This window comes from Myxocyprinus asiaticus, chromosome 29 (assembly GCF_019703515.2).
Source record: "Myxocyprinus asiaticus isolate MX2 ecotype Aquarium Trade chromosome 29, UBuf_Myxa_2, whole genome shotgun sequence".
NCBI lineage: Eukaryota > Metazoa > Chordata > Actinopteri > Cypriniformes > Catostomidae > Myxocyprinus > Myxocyprinus asiaticus.
Window position 1 is genome coordinate 31,876,296 of NC_059372.1, and position 20,691 is coordinate 31,896,986.

Sequence of the window (20,691 nt, forward strand, 5' to 3'; positions counted from 1 at the left end):
TAATCAAAGTAACATACAATACATCAAGGAAATGTTTATTATTGCCAATAAAAATATAGGTATAGTTTTGAGGGAACTGGACACAATCTCAAAAGTGACAAAAATAACTTTTTTACTAGAGTTTAACTCCAGTGATTTTAGATAATACAAAATGAATTCCTTAAAAGGTGTGGTTCTACAGTAAATGGTGAGATTCTTGGGAATATCCACAATAAATTGACCTCCAGTGTTTTCATACAGTTAAATAGTACCATAAATACATTTAATGGTGATTGGTCAATTTCAATTGTCAATGTTCATGATTATATGTACTATTTAAATTTGAAATAATATTAGTCCAGTTCTCTGTCGGCAGTCCCTTCTTCAGCATTCCTCTGGACACCCCTCTGCTTGCAGCTCTGAACATTAACATTTATTGTTGGCTTCTCTGCACTTGGTGCTTTTTTTTTTTAACAACTACATACAAGGGTGTCGTGAAAAATATAAATATCTTTTTTAAAAATTTTTTTTTTTTTTTATTGCTTAAACGATATAAAGCAAACCCACCACCCGTTGATTTGATAGTGTCAGTACGTATTTGGTGGCAATGCAGTTTTGGACTATGAGGCAGGACAGCCCTGCGTCCCCACCGCTCCAGACACTAAGAAGGGTTTCGACAGTGTGACAGACCTGTGGTTCAGAATGCCTTTCCTCACACAACCACTGAAAGAGGGGAGTCCAGAAGGAAGACCTGGCACCTCCATGGCATCTGCACACAGAGAGACAAAATGTTTCAGCCACACATTCAAAAAGGATAGTTCAGTGAGCATATGTTCTTGTGTTCAAAGAACAGTTAGTGCAATGGAACAGAACAGAAAGCAGGGGTCTTGAGATGTTAAAATACTTATTCGTATCCCATCTTAATGTGCAGAGACAACTAGGAACCATTTGGAGGTTGATTTCCCCGAACAGAGTACACACTGTGCCTCTGTTTTGCTCTTAAAACATTGATGTGTTTAAGGAACCCGTCAAACCTGCTTAACCAATGACGTGAGTTTGGGGCAGTACTATCTGTTTGTTCGTCTCTTCGTCCAAAGGCAGAAGAAGGGTGTATTCGGAAATCTATTTTATTTTTGCAATTCCATTTGGCGATGCTGGTATCGCAGAAATTACAAACTTCAGTTTTAAAAAATAGCACAGAGCAGGCGCAAAAACATTTCCATATTTTTCAATGCAATATTTTGGTTCATGAACAGTACCTCTAAAAAATGGGGTTGGGTTCTTTGACATAAGGAGTGATTTTATTTCACAAACAAAACACATCTGTAATGATCCCTGACCTTTACTATAATTGTTCGTTTTATATGACTGGTAGCACACAGGTTTCATACCTGGCATGCTGCCCAGATAGACAGTCTCTTTGCCCCCATTTGATCTGCTCACTTTGGGGCCGACTCCATGCTCACTCGCTGCATCCACATGTAACTGGATAACGTTACTCTTCTTCACAACTAAAATCACAAAAAAAGTCAAGTGTGAAATTATATAGCAAACATATTCCTCATGAAGTTACCTATATATTATTCATTATTTAAGTGTAGACTATGTTATTTAAGGGAAGCATGTGTGTTGAAGAGAGTGACTCACTTGCAAGACTGTGCCAACTTCCATCACAGAGTGAATCCTCTGGTGTGAGACTCACTGAAAACTCTCCACTTCCACTGTTCACCAACACAGTCACCTGAAGAACATGGAATAAACCAAGACTTCAAACTGGTGTATGGACCAGCTCAACTTATAAAACAGACTTTCAGAGCGTATGACCAAACCTGAATGGATCCTTTGACATATCTGTGTTTGGAACGCAGAAGTTAACTTTAGAATGTATACTTCTACTGTGGTGAATGGGAGACCATTGCAAATAATATTTTTGTGTTCCCATTTGCTCCAACAGCAAAAGAAAAATCCACTACTACTTTCCACGATTTGCCAAAAGAGGAACAAATAGAGGGGGGTGGATTGCAGCAGTGTTAATGCCAGGCTAATATAACAAAGAATATTGTAAGAAATTTAAACAAAATAATCGAAAATGTACGATTAATCTATTTACGCTGCTAAATAAGACAGCTTTTTAAATAAAAAAAATCTCTTTCATGTCTTAAGCACAATGTGGGTGAGTTATGCACCAATGTTTAAGGGTAAGGTGTTTGTTTAAACCCGTAACACTAAGTATAAGAAATAATAATAGTGTTGCTTCTGTAAGCAAGCAGCATTAACAATGAAATAAAGCTGGAAATCTCATTTAGTCCTTGCTTTGTAAAAATCCTTTACTAAGGTTCGTATATTAGCATTTGAATAAATAGTTGTGTCACCTGGCCCTGGTTCAGATAGAGACTCAGCTGTTGATTTCTCTTCGCTCCAGCATGCAGCAAAAGCCCGGAATCAGAAACTGGACGAACCTCCAACTGGATCTCCAGGTCTCGACCCAACACCAGTGATTGATCTACAGTAACATGAACATACAGAGACACATAGAGTGAGAGAGCAGAACAATCGTTAACCTACTTTATTAAATGTGTAGTAAAACATACATGTGAATGATCTAAAGTGTATAGTACATCTAGTAGAAAATTGTTGAATTAAATCTAAAGTGGAGTGTTTGACTGATTCAAAGTGACTGATATGGAGTGAGAGGTTGGTGACTCACCAATGATCAGATATCCTCCCTGACCTGGGAAGTAAACACCTGGCTGCAGGAGCTGCTGGAAACAGGGTACCACCCCTACACTGTGAGATGGGCTCTGTAGCACCTCTTCATTCAGCTTCAAATCTCTCACACAGCCAATGAAACCAGGCTGACAGACACAAGAGTCAGAAAGAGATATTCAAATAAGCAGCAAGGTCATTCTGGTGCAAGTTTGCCCCTATAGGGTCATAATATAAAAGATATTAGCTCGGTTTCAAAACATAGTGAGCCTATACAGATTTCAAGGGTGTGTTTCCAATGCAAAAGGTGGCCAACGTAATTATATAGCCTTTAAATCAAGATACCTTTATTTGTAATGAGCTCAGTTAAAAAAAATGAATCCAAGATGGCGAATGGAGAAAACATACTGGACTAATTTACCCAATATTTTTGAGTTTTTTCAAAAATCGCTTAGCAACTTGCTAACATGTTAAACTAGTGTCTGTCGATTAACATTTTTGATTGCGATTAATAACACTGTTTTGATAGTCAATCGTGATTAATCACAGATTTTGTGTAAAATTTGACTAAATATACTACTTTTCCTGTCAAAATGCATTTATTTCCATCTAAGAAAAGAAAACAAATCAATTTGTAACAATATAATACTTTTATTAATATTTTCCAAACAAAACCTTCCACAGTATAAAGATAGAAATGCACTAAAATAGCACCAATTCAAGTAATATTAAACGTTTCCCAAAGTCTAAGTGGGAGTTTGACTAATTGAAAGAACTAGTCCCCATATAGGTTGAATATTCATTGCAATGGGCATTAAATCTCTTAAACTCTCATCCTCCACAATATTAATCTGCCAGTAGACTGTGGCTATCCCCTGTTACAGCAATCGTGAAGCCGCGTTCATGATTCGCGTCAGGGCAACAATGCCAAACGTCGCTTTGAACTCCACATGAAAACGTGCTTGCAGACAAAAACATCTCATTCTGCATTTTGGTGATAGTTAAGACTTGCCGTGCTTCTGTGGTAATTAAAATGCGCTGAAATATACTTGATTTCTATCATAAGTCCCATATGGGCTCGTTTTGTATATCTAATAGCGTTAAGAGCTGCTTTCTCCATAATTTTATCACGCAAGCGCTGTTGTGTGTGTTGTGAAGTGTGCAACAACACTTGTTGGAAGGTTCCACTCTTCCAACAAGTGTTTATGCTGGTTTATACCGTATTAACGGTAAACGCGGTAATCACGATTAAAAATTAATGCGTCACATGCCTTAACGCATTAATTCTGACACCTCTAGTTAAAACTTTATTGAAATTAATTATGTGGGCATTTCAAGCAACACAACATAGTTGAGAAAAGTTTAACTTTATGCAAAATATGAGTGACATATGGCAGTGACTACCAAATGGTAGTTAACAGGGCCGTTTCTAGCTATAAGCGGTATAAACGGCCACTTAGGGCTGCGCAAAGCAAGGTCGTTTTTTTGTGTATAGTTATTTATTGGTAATATATATAATTGTTTATTGGTAGTTTATTGTTCATTTATTTATTTTTTATTTTTATTTTTTTGCATTTTGTGTAATTAATATATTCCAATTTTAAGTTAATATATTATCAAATTTGTTGAAGACTTTATTGTGGTGTCATTCTTGGGTGGGCCTGGATCCAGGAAGGGGAGGATGCTTCCTAGTAGGAATTCGCTTAGATGTATATGTGTATATGCTCAGAAACGGCCAGTCATCTCATGTCATCTGTCTCCTGTGAGACACTGGAGTCGAGTGCAGGCAAGACGGATAAGTTGAGAGATTTTACTTTTCAATATGATTTGTCTGTAGCCACATACATGGATGCATTAAAACAAAATTATGCATCAAAAACCGTGTCAGAATTGTGTGCGGATTTGATTAATACATTCATAAATCATTCATCTTGTTAATACTATGATGGATTGAGCACTGCTGTAGTTTATATAAAAACACTCTCCCCTGCAGAATGGTCATTTTTAGCTGCAAGCAACTGGATTCTTTGTGAAATTAGAATGATGTCTTAGTTTTACCAGCACTATATCAATATGGCTATGGCCAGCTGTGCAGTCCACCTATTTCTTTTGTGTAGGAACGGTCACTAGCAACATACAGTACATGGACTAGTGAAATCAAGCTACAAAGTTGCTGGCAGTGTGAACAATGCTTCAGAAGCTCATAGGCAGCTCACTAGATTTTGTAACAGAGACGTGTAGTGTGTAAATACAGTGTTTACCATAGCTGCAATGTGGTCTGAGGGAAGTCCACCGATGTAGAGGGGAGCACCAAACACACTCTTCCCTCCAAATGTCACTTTCTTGTTCTGGGTCTCGATTCCATCCACTGTCAGAAAGGCCCTGTCACCCTCCACTTTTACAAAGACCTGGATAAAGGCCACATTTGATTGTAAAAGTTAGAGCTCTATAAAATAAAAATTTGTGTGGGAAAACCATAGAATGCTACATGCTACTTTTCGCAGCGCTGGCAGCGATGGACCAGAGAGACCAATGACAGTCTTTTGTGATTACTGAATAGGGCACTTTATTTAATCTTGAGATTGAAGAAGTGGATGATTTTAACCAAGCATACTTTTTCATATACAAATATCTCCAGTAAGACTGAAAAAGATCTGAAAGCAGACCAGTGGAGGATTCAGCTTTTAGGCTTTTGAGGAAGATACTTTTGTTTCTTATATTGACCAGCTACTAGCCAACAGCATAGGAAAAATACGTCTCATTCACATACGCACCGTGTGCCATAGGCCATCTTTGTTTTTCTTTTTGCTGCGGAAGCTGGCCTTCCTCTTTCCACCGTTGACCAGCAACACCAGGTGGCCATCAGACACTAAGAGTGTCATGGTTCTCAGGCTTTTTCCTCCCGCCACGTGGAAGATCAGTCCATTAGTAGAGTTTACACGCACACTGAGAGAGATGTGTGGCCTGCACAACAATAATTTGTCATTTTAAAATAGCTACAAATAGCTCCATTCGAATTGGTCAATGGCACCATCTAGTGGTCTGATATTTCTGCGTAACAACTGCACATCCGGGTATTAAGACATATCAGACTGGACACCCGGGTATTGCGAGTCATCTTTCCTCCTTCTTGGATAACTGTGTGATCTCCATAAGTAAGCTAATAAAATAATTTCAACTCAATTCAATGTTTCATGTCCATTTATTTATTTATTTTTCAAGTAGTCTTGTAAAAAGCTGGATAATGAGCAGTCAAAGGGTCATTATTTTTACAAAATAAACACCAACAGAACTCTGATGCAAACCAGAGGTGGAATTCGGCTGTTCAGTGATTTCTTTCTTCTCACATAATTACAAAATGTCAATGCAAATCAGCATTTTATGTCCATTTATGTATATGTTCGGTTTGTAGCCGGGTAATAAGCAGGATGTGTAGTCAACCGATTGTTATAACAAAATAAACCCCTTCTATGTGATACAAAACCTCACCCTGTCTGGGTTTACTTTGCGATTACAACCCACATCACACATTTACATCATACAGTAAATGCGATGAACTACACCTGTGGTTGCTCTGCTAGGGCACCTGTGTGAACTTGAGGGGAACTGACATCATATGTCCACTAAACCTCTTTGAAACCTCTGTCTGCAGATGACTCATTTTGAAACTTTGTTAACCACTGCAATAACATTCAAACATTTTAAGTGTGGCTTCAGTGTCCAAATACTTGTGTGCCCACTGTATGTCATCTACAGAGTCATGAACAAAATCTGCAGAAACTGAAATTGAAAGTTACAACTAGTAAACCTAGAACATGAAAGAATGTCTATTTGTGTGCAACAGAAAGGGATTCTATATGTTCAAGATCGTTTGTGTGCATGTAAGTTAGGAACATGTATGATTTGTGTGAGGCCTTTCTCAAATTGACAACGATGTTGAAATGGTTGGCAGCTGTGGATTTGAGACACTCACGCTTTGCTAAACTCCTTAGGCAGTGTGTCAAATCGCAGTTGGCTGTGGGAGGAGCCACTGAAATGGTAGGCGTCGACCTCCTGGACAGCCGTCTCACCCTGGCAGGACTCACGTGCCATGCGGCTTCTCGAACTTCCAAGAGCCTTCTGTTTATTCACACACAGATACACATTTTTGTTTTAAAAAGTCAAATGGTGCTTGCAGCCCATTTTATTTCTGGAATGTGTCATACTTCCAAGTGATATTCAAAGAGAAAGTGAATGTAGAAAATTGATGAGTGATTCCGAAGACATTTTTCTCTTGAATAACATGCACCCATGAAGACCAGGAAGGTTTATTAAGAAAGTAACTAAAAGAGTGCTCATCAATTTCTATAACAGTACCTTTGGATTCTTTCTCCTTGGTGAATCCAGGATCTCCAGTGGCTCTGAAGAACCTTGGCACTTAAATGTGTACTTGCGTCCATCTTCAGCTTTTTTCAGATCCTCTACGGTCTGTGGTTCATTAATTCTACAAACATCATTTAAAAATTATAGCAGATGGTCTTGTTTGATCATTCCTTCAGCATTTTCCCTCCATAAATAAGACTTTTTTTTTTTTTTTTAACTTTAACCATTTTTTTAACGGCATCACACACCTCTTGATAAAGAAGTTGCTGAGGCATCCGGTGAGGTTGGTGAGGTCCTTTGACTCCGGTGTACCGCCCACATAGGTAATGTCAGACTGCAGCGCTGCCCTGCTGGTGGCCGTACTGCTACCCCCAGTTTCTCCTCCACTCTCAAGCACATCATCTATATAAATGCGCAACCTAAACAAAGACACAAAATTACACAACCCTGTACACAAACACAATTTTTCTTATATATTTATAAACAAACATAATGGGAAAAATTTCTTAATTAGTATAGTTGTCTTGTTCTCCATTAAAAATATCTAAGCATCCTTTAAACAAGACACATTTACTTAAGAAGCAAAATTGTATAAGATAAAAAGATAAAGAAAATAACTTTTTTCTTGTTTTAAACATAAATCTTACAACATTTTGTTGGATTTATACTTAAAAACAAGAAAAAAACAACTAACCATTGGGAGAAAAAAATTAACTTTAAGTCAATAAGATATTTTATTCAATTTTGCTTCAAGTAAATTTTTATTGCTTTAAGGATATTTCGATATTTTTACTGGAAATCAAGACAAAAATACTGATTAAGGAAAGGACTTTTTATAATGTATATGGCTGTCAGAATTAACACGTTAACGCGTGCGATTAATTAATAAAGTTTAACGCTTATATTTTTCTCAATCGCGATTTAAATCATTTACCATTAATGCAGTGTAAACCAACATAAACACTGGTCAAAAGGAAGGACTGACGCACACTTCACAACACACACACACACACACACACACAACAACAACAACAACAACAACAACAACAACAACAACAACAACAACAATGCTTCTGTGTCAGAAATAAAAAGTTGGAAAAAGGAGCTCTTAACGCTATTAAAATGTACAAAACAAGCCCATATAGGACCTGTGAAAGAAATACTTGAAGTATTTTTCAGTCTAAGGTGCATTTTAATTACCAAAGAAGCACGTCAAGTCTTAACTATCACCAAAAAGCAGAATGAGACGTTTTTGTCTGCAAGTGCTTTTCACGTGGAGTTAAGAGCAGCGCTGGAATCTGGCTTTGTCACCCTGATGCGAATCACGAATGCAGCTTCATGATTGCTGTAACAAAGCGGATAGCCACAGTCTGCCGGCTGATTAATAATGTGGAGGATGAGAGTTTAAGAGATCTAATGCCCACTGAAATAAATATGCAACCTATATGAGGGACTAGTTCTTTCAATTAGTCAAACTCCCACTTAGACTTTGGGAAACGTTTAATGATACTTGAATTGGTGCTATTTTAGTGCATTTCTATCTTTATACTGTGGAAGGCTTTGTTTGGAAAATGTTAATAAAAGTATTATATTGTTACAAATTGTTTTGTTTTCTTTCCTAAGATGGAAATAAATTCATTTTGATGGGAAAAGCAGCATATTTAGAGTCAAATTTCTGCACTTTCAAAATTTGATTAATCGTGATTAACTATTAAAAAATTATGCAATTAATCACAATTAAAAATGTTAATCGACTGACAGCACTAATAATGTACTGTATAAACATCAGTGACATACCCATCTGCATTGCTGTAGAATGCAACATAGTGACTGTTGTCATCGTTGTATGACTTCTGTGACCTGACCTCGTTTTTGCCAGCACTGACTACTACATGGCCACTGTCTAAGATAACCTGACACACATCACTCTGAGGGAGGAAACACACACACATACACACAATTAGAGCATTCCAATCCACAATTAGAGATTCACTAAAGAACATAATTTCAGATAGAAATATGTTTACTCTAAATATGATTTGATATGCAGAACTGTAAGTCTGGTTGCTTGTACCTGGCCTTGATGATAAAACATAAGGCCGTTCTGTTGATCTGTCCTGAAGCCAATGCCAGCATAAAAGTTATCTGGGACATCTGGTACACCATCCAATTTTAAACTTAGGTAACCTTCACCAGCGAAATGTGCCTCACGAGTAAACTGAAACAACACAACACAACACACACAGAGACAGAGAATGTTAGAAATGAGAACATATACCCTTTCATCAGCCTCAAAGACAAATGCCTTAATTTTGTTTTGTTAATGCATGGTATAGCACAACAGATGTCATATGCTGTAAAAAAGAAACAAAAAGAAAAGAAAAAGTAGGATTAAAGAGGAATTTACAGATTCTGGTACAATTCCAATCAACTGCACTTAAAGGGTAGTCCACCCAAAATTGAAAATTCTCTCATCATTTATTCACCCTCATGCCATCTCAGATGTGTATGACTTGCTTTTTTCTGCTGTACACAAACAAAGATTTTTAGAAGAATATCTCAGCTCTGTAGGTTCTTACAATGCAAGTGAATGGGTACCACAAATTTGAAGCTCCAAAAGCACACAAAGGCGGTATAAAAGTAATCCATAAGACTCCAGTGGTTAAATCCGAGGTGATATGATAAATGTGGGTGAGAAACAGATCAATGTTTAAGTCCTTTTTTACTATAAATCTCCACTTTCACATTGTTCTTCTTTTGTTTTTGGCGATTCACATTCTTTGTGCATATCGCCACCTACAGGGCAGGAAGGAGAATATAAAGTAAAAATGGACTTAAATATTTATCTGTTTCTCACCCACACCTATCATATCACTTCTGAAGACATGGATTTAACAACTGGAGATTTATGGATTACTTTTATGCTGCCTTTATGTGCTTTTTGGAGCTTCAAAATGTTGGCCACCATTAACTTGCATTGTATGGACCAACAGAGCTGAAATATTCTTCTAAAAATCTTCATTTGTGTTCTGCAGAAGAAAGTAATTTACATCTGGCATGGCACAAGGGTGAGTAAATGATGAGAAAATTTTCATTTTTGGGTGAACTATCCCTTTAATTACTCTGGTTCCGTATTGAGTCCCTTAGCAATTCTAGAAATAATTTTGAGGAGGAAAGAATGGAAAAAATGTATTAAAAAAATTATTATTACATATACTGCAATAAGCATCCTGTTTTTATGATTTTCAGATTTTAGTTGTACTATAAAATTACTGCACTTTAAAAAAATATTTACATTTATTGCACCAAGCATCTCCAAAATAGCATCCTTGGATTGGGTGTAAATTTTAGAATCCTACTATGGTCAAGGCAAGATTCATGCCCTAATTAATATACATGAGCTATTAATTTGCCATGGCTGCATTTGTTTATTCACATGAGTGCAAAAAATGTCTGCATCTATAGAAGAATGCAGTCACAACAGAATGGAAACAAAGCATCTTGAAGTTCATTCAGTTTTAATTTAGAAAGATAAATGGATTTGATGATGGGGGTTGTGGTAGCGTGTTCTCACCAGCAGGTTGTCAGGACAGCCGTAGCTGATCCCTGAACTCTTCATGGTCTTCAATTGAACAAAGCTTCTCAGGGCCTTAATTTGCCTCATGCAACCCTTAATGGAGCCCCGCTTTGGGAACATGCTCTTAAGACTGTAATGACATGCACAAATTGTTGTGGAGAGACTCTTTTTCACACAAATAGTTCAAGAGTTACACTATGACCAGCCGTCAACTGGGTCTAAACATGACTTCATAATGGAATTGTCTCCATAGTTACCTCTCGGGCATCCGATCCTCTGGTACTCCGCCCAGGAAGTAGCTTCCTGTGAAGTTGAGCTCTTTGCTCATAAGTGTGAACATCTTTTGACGACGTATCCTCACTTGCATTTCTTTTTTGTTAAGTTGAAAGATAACATCCATCTAAAATCAATGAAAAACATTTAATATTAAAATAAAATATTAAAAAAATATCAATGATAAAACCATGCTGATATACATTTTCAGGTCATTTCATGTACGTTTAAGGTGCACTTAGTAATGTTTTGTTTATGTTGACACCTAATACTGACACCTAGCGGCGTGAAGGTATCATCATGTTAAAGCAATAGTTTTTGTTATTAGTGCTGTTGAAATGTGCTATTCGCAGTCATGATTAATTTATTCTGAGAGCGAAAGTGTCCGATAGCATACTGAGGGGTTACAGCGAGAAACTGAGTTGTATTTGGCTGGTCATGTGATTCTAACATGGCAGCCCCCATGAGGGGACCTTCTCCATGTAGAATAAAACAGCTTTTATAAGGTTACTGATATGAGTGAACTCTTCATCTTACGTGAGTGGTCATGATTTTAAACATAATTTTCAAAATTAATATTGATTTCTTTAGAGGTATTTATTTATTTTTTTTATGAGGAAAAAATTGCTGAGTGCACCTTTAAAGGTGCTATATGTAATATTTTTACTGTACTAAATTATAAAATTACCATAATATGTCATTAGAGAATTAGGAAACAAGTTGAAATACTGGATTCTCCGATAACAATGCTACAGCCAGTATATTCTACTTTGAAGTTTCCATTCCAGGCCGGAATTTCTGTTTATGTTTTGGCCTGTGTGATCCCGCCCACTGACCACTCACCAATAGTATTTCGACACTGCCGGGTTGCCAGATTTGAACAAGTTTGCAGGCAAACAACGCTGCGTGCAGCAGCCATGGAAGCTTGCAAACAAACTGGATCAGAGATAACAGATTCCACCCGACTTAAAAAGCCACGCCATCCATCTAAAAACCACCATGACCAGAGGCGTAGTAAAACAAGGATAAATATTGGAGATGCGTTTGGAAGATGGAGACAGCTTAAAGCCCAGAAATCCTTTAAAACGGATGCTAATTTTCTCCTTAGCAGGTAAGCATAGAGCGTCACCTAAAATTAGCTATATAATTTATCTCGGCTACTAGTAGGGATGGACATTTTTAGTAAATTCGACATTTGAGTACTCGCATTCATTCTCTTTGTTTCATGTGCAGCCTGGTTTCAAGGCAGCGAGACAAAGCCGTGTCCTCATTCTGGCAACCCGCGTGAGCTTCGAGTCTGGGGCGGGGCAGACTCGACAACTCTCCAATATTTTGAATTTGGACTGCAGCACCCGTTTCAAATGATTGTTATTAATCTTACATATAGCACCTTTAACATACAATAATATTTTTTTTGGAAAGGTTATTGGGTAAACTGAAGAGTGTGTCACTCACATTTTGGGGCTGAGCGTTACTGATTTTTGACAGATTTTCTGACGATGGCTGATATATCAGTGTTCCTTCAACGTTATGGAAGAGCTTCAGAAAACCCTCATACATGGCCACACACAAGTACTTATCCTGTGGATGGAGAAGCGACACACAGGGATAAAGAATATTAGCACATGATAATATACAATATACATATACATATTATGTCTAAATGTCACAAAGTCAATGAAAGAAATATCTCTAAAAAAGACACTGTCTCACCCCTCTGTGGAACAACATTATAATTCCATTTTGCGAGATGAGTTTGACTTGCTGCTCAAACAGGCGGTCGTCAGTGCGTGCTTCAAACAAAACTTCGACATAGCCCGAACCATCAAAATATACTCCATCAACTACCCATTCTGGTGTGTTTGTTGGCCTCTGCCTGTTTTAACATATGAAAAAGACCAGTTTTACAAGGAACAAACCAGTAGTGGTAAACAAAGTTTGTGTAATTTAAAGGAATAATTCACCAGAAAATGAAAACTCACCCTCATGTCATTACAAACCAATATGACTTTTTTCGGTGGAACACGGAAAGAGAAATTCTGAAAAATATCCAAGCTGCTCTTTTCCATACAATGAAAGTGTATAGTGACCACTGGCTGCCAAGCTCCAAAAGTAACAACAGCATCATAAAGTTGTCCATATGACACCACTTTCATTGTACACCACTTTCTGCCTGAACAACTGCCGCCCAGTAGCTCAAACCTTCATCACCATGAAGTGTTTTGAGCAGGTAGCTCAGATATACTCCTCTCTACCTGCCTTCATAGACCCCCTTCAATTTTCTTACTGCATCAACAGATCAACAGAAGACACCATTGCCTTAGCGCTGCACATGGAATTCTAACCTGCGAATGCTATTCATTGACAATAGTTCAGCTTTTAATACCATAAATTATTCTTGTCCCCATGCTCTTCAGCATGGTGTTTTCTGCCATGATGATAGATACTATACGCAACTGCTATGGTGGCATCCACCTCAGGAACAGGACTGATGGGAAACTCTACAAACCCAGGAGTTTGGTTATCAGAGACTTTCTCTTCACTGATGACTGCGCTCTCAACGCCTCCTCAGAACAAAAGATGCAGTTGGAGATGGACTGCTTCTCTTCGGCCTGTGACAACTTCAGGATCGACCCAGCTGGCGTGGCAAGATCACAACCGTATCCCTGGCAGCAGAAGCCAAGTGCATTAGCCACCCATGTCTGTCTCTGTGTGAGCATGCAGCTTCTATTGTATTTCCTGCCGCGCACTCTTCTGTTTGTTATTGATGTGGGTGCATCACACTTGTGTCATCTTGGCTGCATGCACTCGCACCAATAATCCTTGTCTGTCTCTTGCGTCTGCGGACGTGTTGCGCTCGCTTTGTGCCACGCGCCTAGAGCGTGAGCTGTCTTCTTGTTTGTCACTTCGGTAAGATGTCGGTTGTGTGTGTGGCTGAACTCTGACACAAGTGTCTGTTCTCATCTTGTTTGTCAGTTGGCATGAGTGTATATCGCCTCATTGTCTCTGCGATGTGCGCTCATGCCAATCGATTGTTTTGCCTGCTTGTGAGAGCACGTGGCTTTGTTATAGTTTCTGTATCGCCGTGTGCTTCTCTTCTTACGTTACAGCCCACCTCCTTGGTTGCTCATTATTGTTTCATTAGTCTCACCTGCCCTGAATTAACCCGCTTGATTTCTCTCCCTATTTTAGTCTCCTCGTGTTTGCTGTCCAGTGCCAGTTCATATTGTATTGTTCTCTATTCAGTACCTGTGTATGTTCTTCTGCGTTCCAGTCATCCTGTCACCTTCCTGGTTCCAGTGCAGTCCAGTTGGTACTGTTCCCCGTTTTCCCTCTGCCCGATTCCCTGGACTACTTTTGTCCCCTTCGGGGTTGTTTATGTTTTCTCCCTCGAGGGAGTTGATTTATTAATAAAGTGTTTTTTTTTTTTTTTTAACTCTGCGTTTGGGTCCTCCCACTCCCCAAACCCATGACACCAAGTGCTTAAATGAAGCAGAAAGGAAGTGTGCCGCACGCAAAGTCAGAGCCACCAACACCTCAACACGTGTCTGCCCATATGCGCCCAACATGTGGTAGGAATTTCAGGGCTCGGATTGGCCTTATCAGCCACCTACGGACCCACAGCACCCATTCTGCAAAAGACTAAAGTCGTGGTCATCTTCAAATTCAAAGGACAAACAAACGATCCTGCCAAGCACATTACCAAACTTAAGGCTCTGGGACTGGACAACCATCTGTGCAACTGGTAACTTGACTTACTGACTGAGAGGTAGTCTCAAATCCTCCACGCTCACCCTCCATACAGGGTCGCCACAGGGTTGTGTGCTCAGCCCCTTGCTCTACTCCCTGTTCACGTATGATGGCGTAGCCAAGGAAAGCTCCAAAATATTTCAAAAATTTGCAGATGACACCACCATTATAGGCCTCATTTCCAAATAATGATGATGAGACAGACTAGGGAGGTTGTCAGAGATCTGGTTGTGTGGTGCTGCTCTCCTTAAATTTCAGCAAAACATAGGAGATGATAGTGGACTTCAGGAATGCGCAGAGGGGAGATTATGCCATATATGATAGATTCTGCCTAAAGCCCAAAATATACTTCGATTTTGACTGAAAGCTCAGCATCTGCATACAGTCAAACACAAGCATGTCAAAGTAAACACCATTTGACTGTGGGAGCATTCACATGCGGTTGCCGCATGCGCGCTACAACTGCTATGAGACACCGGACTTTCTCTTCAGGAGTTTAGATAAAGATGTCTATATAGTTCTTCAGGCTCAAGTTATACAAATGCAGGTATCGCCACACCTCCTCACACACACGCTCTTGACTTGCACATACACTGTTTTTGTTTCTAGCTTCATCTCCTGAAGTTAAGCGGCTATTTCATCTTCTTCTAGCGCTTCTTCGTGACAGAAACGGCTCAAATCTGAGGGCTGTCACCTTGTTGACCCACTAATTTGTGCAAATAATTCCATGTGCATGCGCATTCTGTGCATTTAAAGATAAAGGCTAGAAAAATCGGGCTGTGCTCGAGCATTCTGCTGATGACGAGATTTGTATCACCTGTTTTTGTTCCACTGAAAACAGAATGTCTTACAAAAAAGTCAACATGAGGGTGAGTAATGAAGACAGAGTGTTCAATTTTGGGTGAATTATCCCTTTAAAATAGGCATCAACTAAGTGAGAATCCTCTCACCTTGAACATGGGAGCTCAGTAGTGGTGTTCATTTGGTAGGTTTCCTCAAAGTTATAGAGGCTGATTAGCTCTTCATTTAGACTAAGCAATTCAATGCAGCCCGTGAAGAAGTTTGCAGTTGACATGTTCAGATCCACTGGAGGCTATGCGTGTTTGTATAAGATAGAGAGAGAGAGAGATTTGTTTCAGAAAATCCTTGTAAATATTACTTTTCTATTTTTATGATGAGACTAATTTATGCCAAAAAAAACTTTTTTCTAGTATAACAGTACTATATGGCCATATATATGTACCATGGTATTTACATGATAAATAAAGTTATTTAAAAAAATACTATGGTAGTAAGTATAAAACAGTTAGTACTATGGTACTTTTGGTAATTTTTTTTCAGACATATGACACTGTGAGAACCCATATATATATATATTTTTGAATATTCAATAAGAATGAAATGCATGACTCACTTTGAATGTGCTAGAATAACCACCAACATAAAACACTGTATCCTTAGCTGGTAAATTGAGTAGGCCCTTGTCCCCTCCTGCCTCCATGCTTTGTTTAACTATTTTCGTGCCATCCAGGTCCATGGACATTGCCGTCTGCCCGTATTGTAGCGTCCTGCACACACAGAATATACAGAGTGAAATATATATTAGCTAATAAACAGTAATGACAGATGGATAGATTAAGAAACAGACTGACAGACAAACAGATCAAATACAGACAGAATTTGCTAAACTAAATCTAAACTCATTAGATGTTTATTAAAAATGTGTTGGTAATTACAGTGAAGGGGTTCCCACCTCTCCAGAACGAGTTTGTTGAAGTAATCTTTCTGCACGTCCTCTTGTATCAGCACCTGTGCTGTCTCTCCTCCCACATTAAAGTACCAGTGCAGCCTTTTCCCTTCCAGCATCATTGCCATATAGTCCTTAGTAGACTACAACACACACGTACAACACAGAAACATGCATGTTTATATTCACATATATGTTTAATCCTAAATGATTTATAAAACCGTTTTAAATAATATACAAAACGAGACAGTAAAATACACTCACTGACCACTTATATGTACACAATTACACCTACTTATTCATGTGATTATCTAATTAGCCAATCGTGTGGCAGTAGTGCAGTGCATAAAATCATGCAGATATGGGTCAGGAGCTTCAGTTAATGTTCTTACATCTTTGTTGCCGAGGTAGAAGACAAACTGGGGCTTGGCGGTTGCAGTTTGGCGGCGTCTACGTGCGCTACGAGGGAGTTTGATGTACATCTGAAGCGATGAATAGGCTGCCAGATCGGCCACGTTACTGGGTGTCCTCACCTGTACTCCTGTGGTACCGTTAAACTGCATTGACACGCTCACCTGAGAGAAAGAGAGTTTAATTACGACAACTAAAGCATCTTACTTTACCAACTTATGAGTGACTCAGGCTAATTTTGATTACCCTCTTTTACAAAAGTATATACTTAAATATCTTTAACTATAGGTCTTCACTATACAGCCTACTTTATATATGATATCTCACAGGAAAATGTTATTTCCCAGAGGTTGCTCTTTTAAAACTTTGGAGTCTTAATGGATCTCTTATAGATCAATTTAAGTATACAATTTAGATGCTTCTCCTACAAGTACATAGTTGAAATAAAAAACAAAAACAAACGAGACAACGGCTGACAAAGCAATTTAAGGAGAAATTAATCAGACACTGAAATCTCTGAGTTTTGATAGCGGTCTTTGATCAATATCAGATCAATATTTAAGTCCTTTTATACTATAAATTGTCCACCCTACCCAGTAGATGGCGATATGCCAAAAACAAAAGGAGAAGAAAGAGAAAGTGGAGATTTATAGTGAAAAAGGTCTTAAATATTGATCTGTTTCTCACCCACAACTGTCATATCGCTTCTGAAGACATTGATTAAACCGCTGGAGTCTTATGGATTACTTTTATGCTGCCTTTATGTGCTTTTTGGACCTTCAAAGTTCTGTCCACCAATTGCTTGTATTGAATGGACCTACAGAGATAAGATATTCTTCTAAAAATCTTTGTTTGTGTTCAGCAGAAGAAAGAAAGTCATACACATCTGGGATGGCATGAGGGTGAGTAAATGACGAGAGAATGTTCATTTTTGGGTGAACTATCCCTTTAAGGAGATCTCATTGTGATTTTCTTTCCAATGAGATTATTCATATAGTGGTGTATTTTTTACTCTTCATGCAAAATGTTTGCTGCAATGTTCATTGTTTTGTTTGTATGTATGACAGAAGCTCAACCCTTTTGGAGAGATGTACCTTGTTGGCAGCATTGCGAGCCTGCTCAATGAGCTGCCGGATTCTCTGTATGCTGTCAGAGATGTTGGATGGCTGAAACGAGGTGTTCTGCAGACGGTCCAACTTCTTTATCAGCTGAGGAAGAGTGCCACTCAGGGCTGCCACTGCAGAGACACACAAACACATTAGACTGGACAAGCACATGACAGTGACAATATGGTGAAAGGCAAAAGTGGCTCACTCAGAAACGCACATACTGTATGCATGCATAATCACGCACCTGATGTATTAGCATCACTGAGTGCTTTGTTGATATCGTCAGCGGTGGTGTTGGAGTCTCCGTACTGCTTCTGCCATTCCTCCAGCTGCTTCTGAATTGGAGCCAGTGTGTTGCTCACATTAGTCACTGTGTTGTTAGCCTGCTCGACAGCACTCTTAGCTGCTGCAATGTCATTCTCAATGTCTTCTGCATCAAACCAAACACATATCAACAACAACGTTAATGTCAGGGTTTCGATCAATGAAGCTCAATTTAATTACGGATTAACATAATTACAAGTTTCTGACTTGGAAAAATCATTCACGTCAAAATCGTAATTACAAGTTGGAAACACCAATCAAAACTACAAACAAAAAAATAGAAATTATATTGTGGCAATAAAATGGCAGTGACCTCAACAGTTGTAGCTCAACTGATTGAGCATAGCACTCGCAACATATGTGTATGCAAATGTTCTGAAGCTACCGATACATACTTTTGCTTTGTCATTTTATTTTAACCAATGCTACCTGGTATGCTTTCTTTGTTCGTCAATGTTTTGCAAAAGAATATACAGTAGATGTTAATTAATGTAGCCATTAATATGAACAAAAAGCCCCACATGCATCAATTTGCTGTTATGAGCATTAATTGCCATAGAAATAAATAATTTCAGAGTCCAAAGACATGAAGAGCTCAAAGCAGAATCTTTGAGTTGCCATCTTGTTATAACGCTTATTCCGACAAGACATGAATGCAGCATTTAAATGACTTTAACCTCTGACCTCGGCTGAAGTTGAGGTTTTTCTGGATGTTTTTCAGGTCATTGAGCATGTTCTCTTTCTTCTCTGTGGCATTCTCCAAACTCTTTTTTATGGAGTCCAAGCGGGGCTTCAGACCTGTCAAAAACAAAATGTACATCATAAATTCATATTAATTCACAATTTACAGTACAAGACTGCCTGTTTTGAGGTATAGAAGCAGACATCTCTTGTTTTAACAGAAGGACAATTCAAATGAATCCAGATACAAAGCAGAGCCTTTTGTTTTTACTTTGATTTTGGTTTTTCAGTTCCTCTGCCTCCTTCACAAGATCAATAATCTGGTTCTTCAGAGTAACAGCCTTTTGGGGCAGATCTTTGTCTTTTATGTTCTGGATTATAAAAAGAAACAATATTAACTTAATTTACGTCACTTACGGTGCGAGTGTACATGTGCTGTATGTTGGTGTATCAATGTTCACAGGACAGATTGAGTGTTTGTTTGGTTGACTATACCTCCAGAGCCTCAGTAGCAGATTCATTGGCTGTCTTAGCTGCAGTCTCAGCTTCCTGCACACTGTTTATAATATTAGTGTACGCACGAGATGCATTCAGAGCTCGCTGTATGAAACTGCCTTGGCTGGAGCCCGATATCAGACTGCACAAGAAAAAATACACAACCAGAAGGCAGTGTTACAATTCAGTCAGAGGAGATCATATTAGTAGGTTAAAGGCTGATATATCATCAATCATTAAAATCTGGTCATTTTGAGATTATCAGCTTTGCCTGATTGCCTGATGAACAAGAAGTGTTAGTTCCCTATCTGTCACTCACTCAATGTTGTGTCGATGTAGTGACACTAGGGGTCACTCTTGGGAGCCCCAAACACCTCTGCTTTTTCGAAAAAAGGCCAGTGAGAATTGGCGAGTGGAATTTGCATGCCACTCCCCCGGACATACGGGTATAAAAGGAGCTGGTATGCAACCACTCATTCAGATTTTCTCTTCGGAGCCGAGCGGTTCTATTCATTGAAGCTGAATTCATCCGCGAGTTCATTCACCTCATCTGCTGGATTTTACGGCGCATTTCAGTGGCTTCTCCCCCTCTGCACCTGTGGAGTGCAGAGAATGCCCCTGGGCGCTTCGGCAGAGCGAAAATTAGAGAGTATATTCTAAAAGAGTTTATTTTCATTCATAAAAAGAGCGGCACACACGGAACATCTTTTTAAAGATGCCTTTCCGTTTGTGTGTTATTCCTGGTTGCGGTCATTATCTCTCCGCTTCTGACAGCCACGATCGCTGTCTTACGTGTCTGGGCACTGCCCACGCGGAGACATCGTTCGTGGATGAGTCATGTCCTCATTGCGAGAACATGACCATGGCAATGTTGCGGTCACGGCTTGCTTTCGTAAGCTCCCCGGCTCTGCCGGCTCCCCGCACCAGTCCTTCTACCTACGGGTTTGAGGCCACGTCGGTTAGCAATGGGGGCGATTTGGGGATATCAATAGGACCTCCTCTGCCGGGTATCCCCACACGGACCTCCCATTCCCCAGCACGCTCGCTTGCCCCGATCGGGCTCTCGCACGAGACCGCCGGCTCATCTCAGTGTGAGTTCGACTTCTCGTTCAGAGCTCGGGAAGACGATGAGTTATCGAGCACAGCATCGGAGAGCGGGCTTGTCCAGTCTGACGCAGAGGCTTCGGCTGGGCTTCCTCCTTCGGGAACTGTCGCCCAGTCTCACGCCAATGCGGAAATGACGGACATGCTTTCCCGGGCGGCTGCGAGCGTCGGGC

The 20,691-nt window shown here is 39.3% G+C and overlaps 1 protein-coding gene across 1 annotated transcript in view; it reads right to left on the bottom strand.

Annotated features, from left to right (window-relative positions):
- Positions 1 to 75: 75 nt before the first annotated feature.
- The window catches only part of lama5 (laminin, alpha 5), a 128,757-nt gene continuing 108,141 nt past the window's right edge, over positions 76 to 20,691 (bottom strand). The window contains exons 56-80 of the mRNA XM_051662274.1: positions 19,415 to 19,556; positions 19,191 to 19,290; positions 18,923 to 19,036; positions 18,159 to 18,344; positions 17,900 to 18,042; positions 16,787 to 16,969; positions 16,401 to 16,537; positions 16,062 to 16,215; positions 15,598 to 15,740; positions 12,611 to 12,773; positions 12,353 to 12,478; positions 10,882 to 11,024; positions 10,622 to 10,754; positions 9,122 to 9,265; positions 8,845 to 8,975; positions 7,296 to 7,466; positions 7,042 to 7,168; positions 6,659 to 6,804; positions 5,460 to 5,649; positions 4,947 to 5,093; positions 2,687 to 2,834; positions 2,352 to 2,482; positions 1,627 to 1,720; positions 1,371 to 1,490; positions 76 to 748 (exon numbers count right to left, since the gene is read on the bottom strand). Of these exons, the coding sequence (XP_051518234.1) occupies positions 600 to 748; positions 1,371 to 1,490; positions 1,627 to 1,720; positions 2,352 to 2,482; positions 2,687 to 2,834; positions 4,947 to 5,093; positions 5,460 to 5,649; positions 6,659 to 6,804; positions 7,042 to 7,168; positions 7,296 to 7,466; positions 8,845 to 8,975; positions 9,122 to 9,265; positions 10,622 to 10,754; positions 10,882 to 11,024; positions 12,353 to 12,478; positions 12,611 to 12,773; positions 15,598 to 15,740; positions 16,062 to 16,215; positions 16,401 to 16,537; positions 16,787 to 16,969; positions 17,900 to 18,042; positions 18,159 to 18,344; positions 18,923 to 19,036; positions 19,191 to 19,290; positions 19,415 to 19,556 (3,565 nt within the window). The 3' untranslated portion in view covers positions 76 to 599. The remainder of the gene's footprint in view (positions 749 to 1,370; positions 1,491 to 1,626; positions 1,721 to 2,351; positions 2,483 to 2,686; positions 2,835 to 4,946; positions 5,094 to 5,459; positions 5,650 to 6,658; positions 6,805 to 7,041; positions 7,169 to 7,295; positions 7,467 to 8,844; positions 8,976 to 9,121; positions 9,266 to 10,621; positions 10,755 to 10,881; positions 11,025 to 12,352; positions 12,479 to 12,610; positions 12,774 to 15,597; positions 15,741 to 16,061; positions 16,216 to 16,400; positions 16,538 to 16,786; positions 16,970 to 17,899; positions 18,043 to 18,158; positions 18,345 to 18,922; positions 19,037 to 19,190; positions 19,291 to 19,414; positions 19,557 to 20,691) is intronic.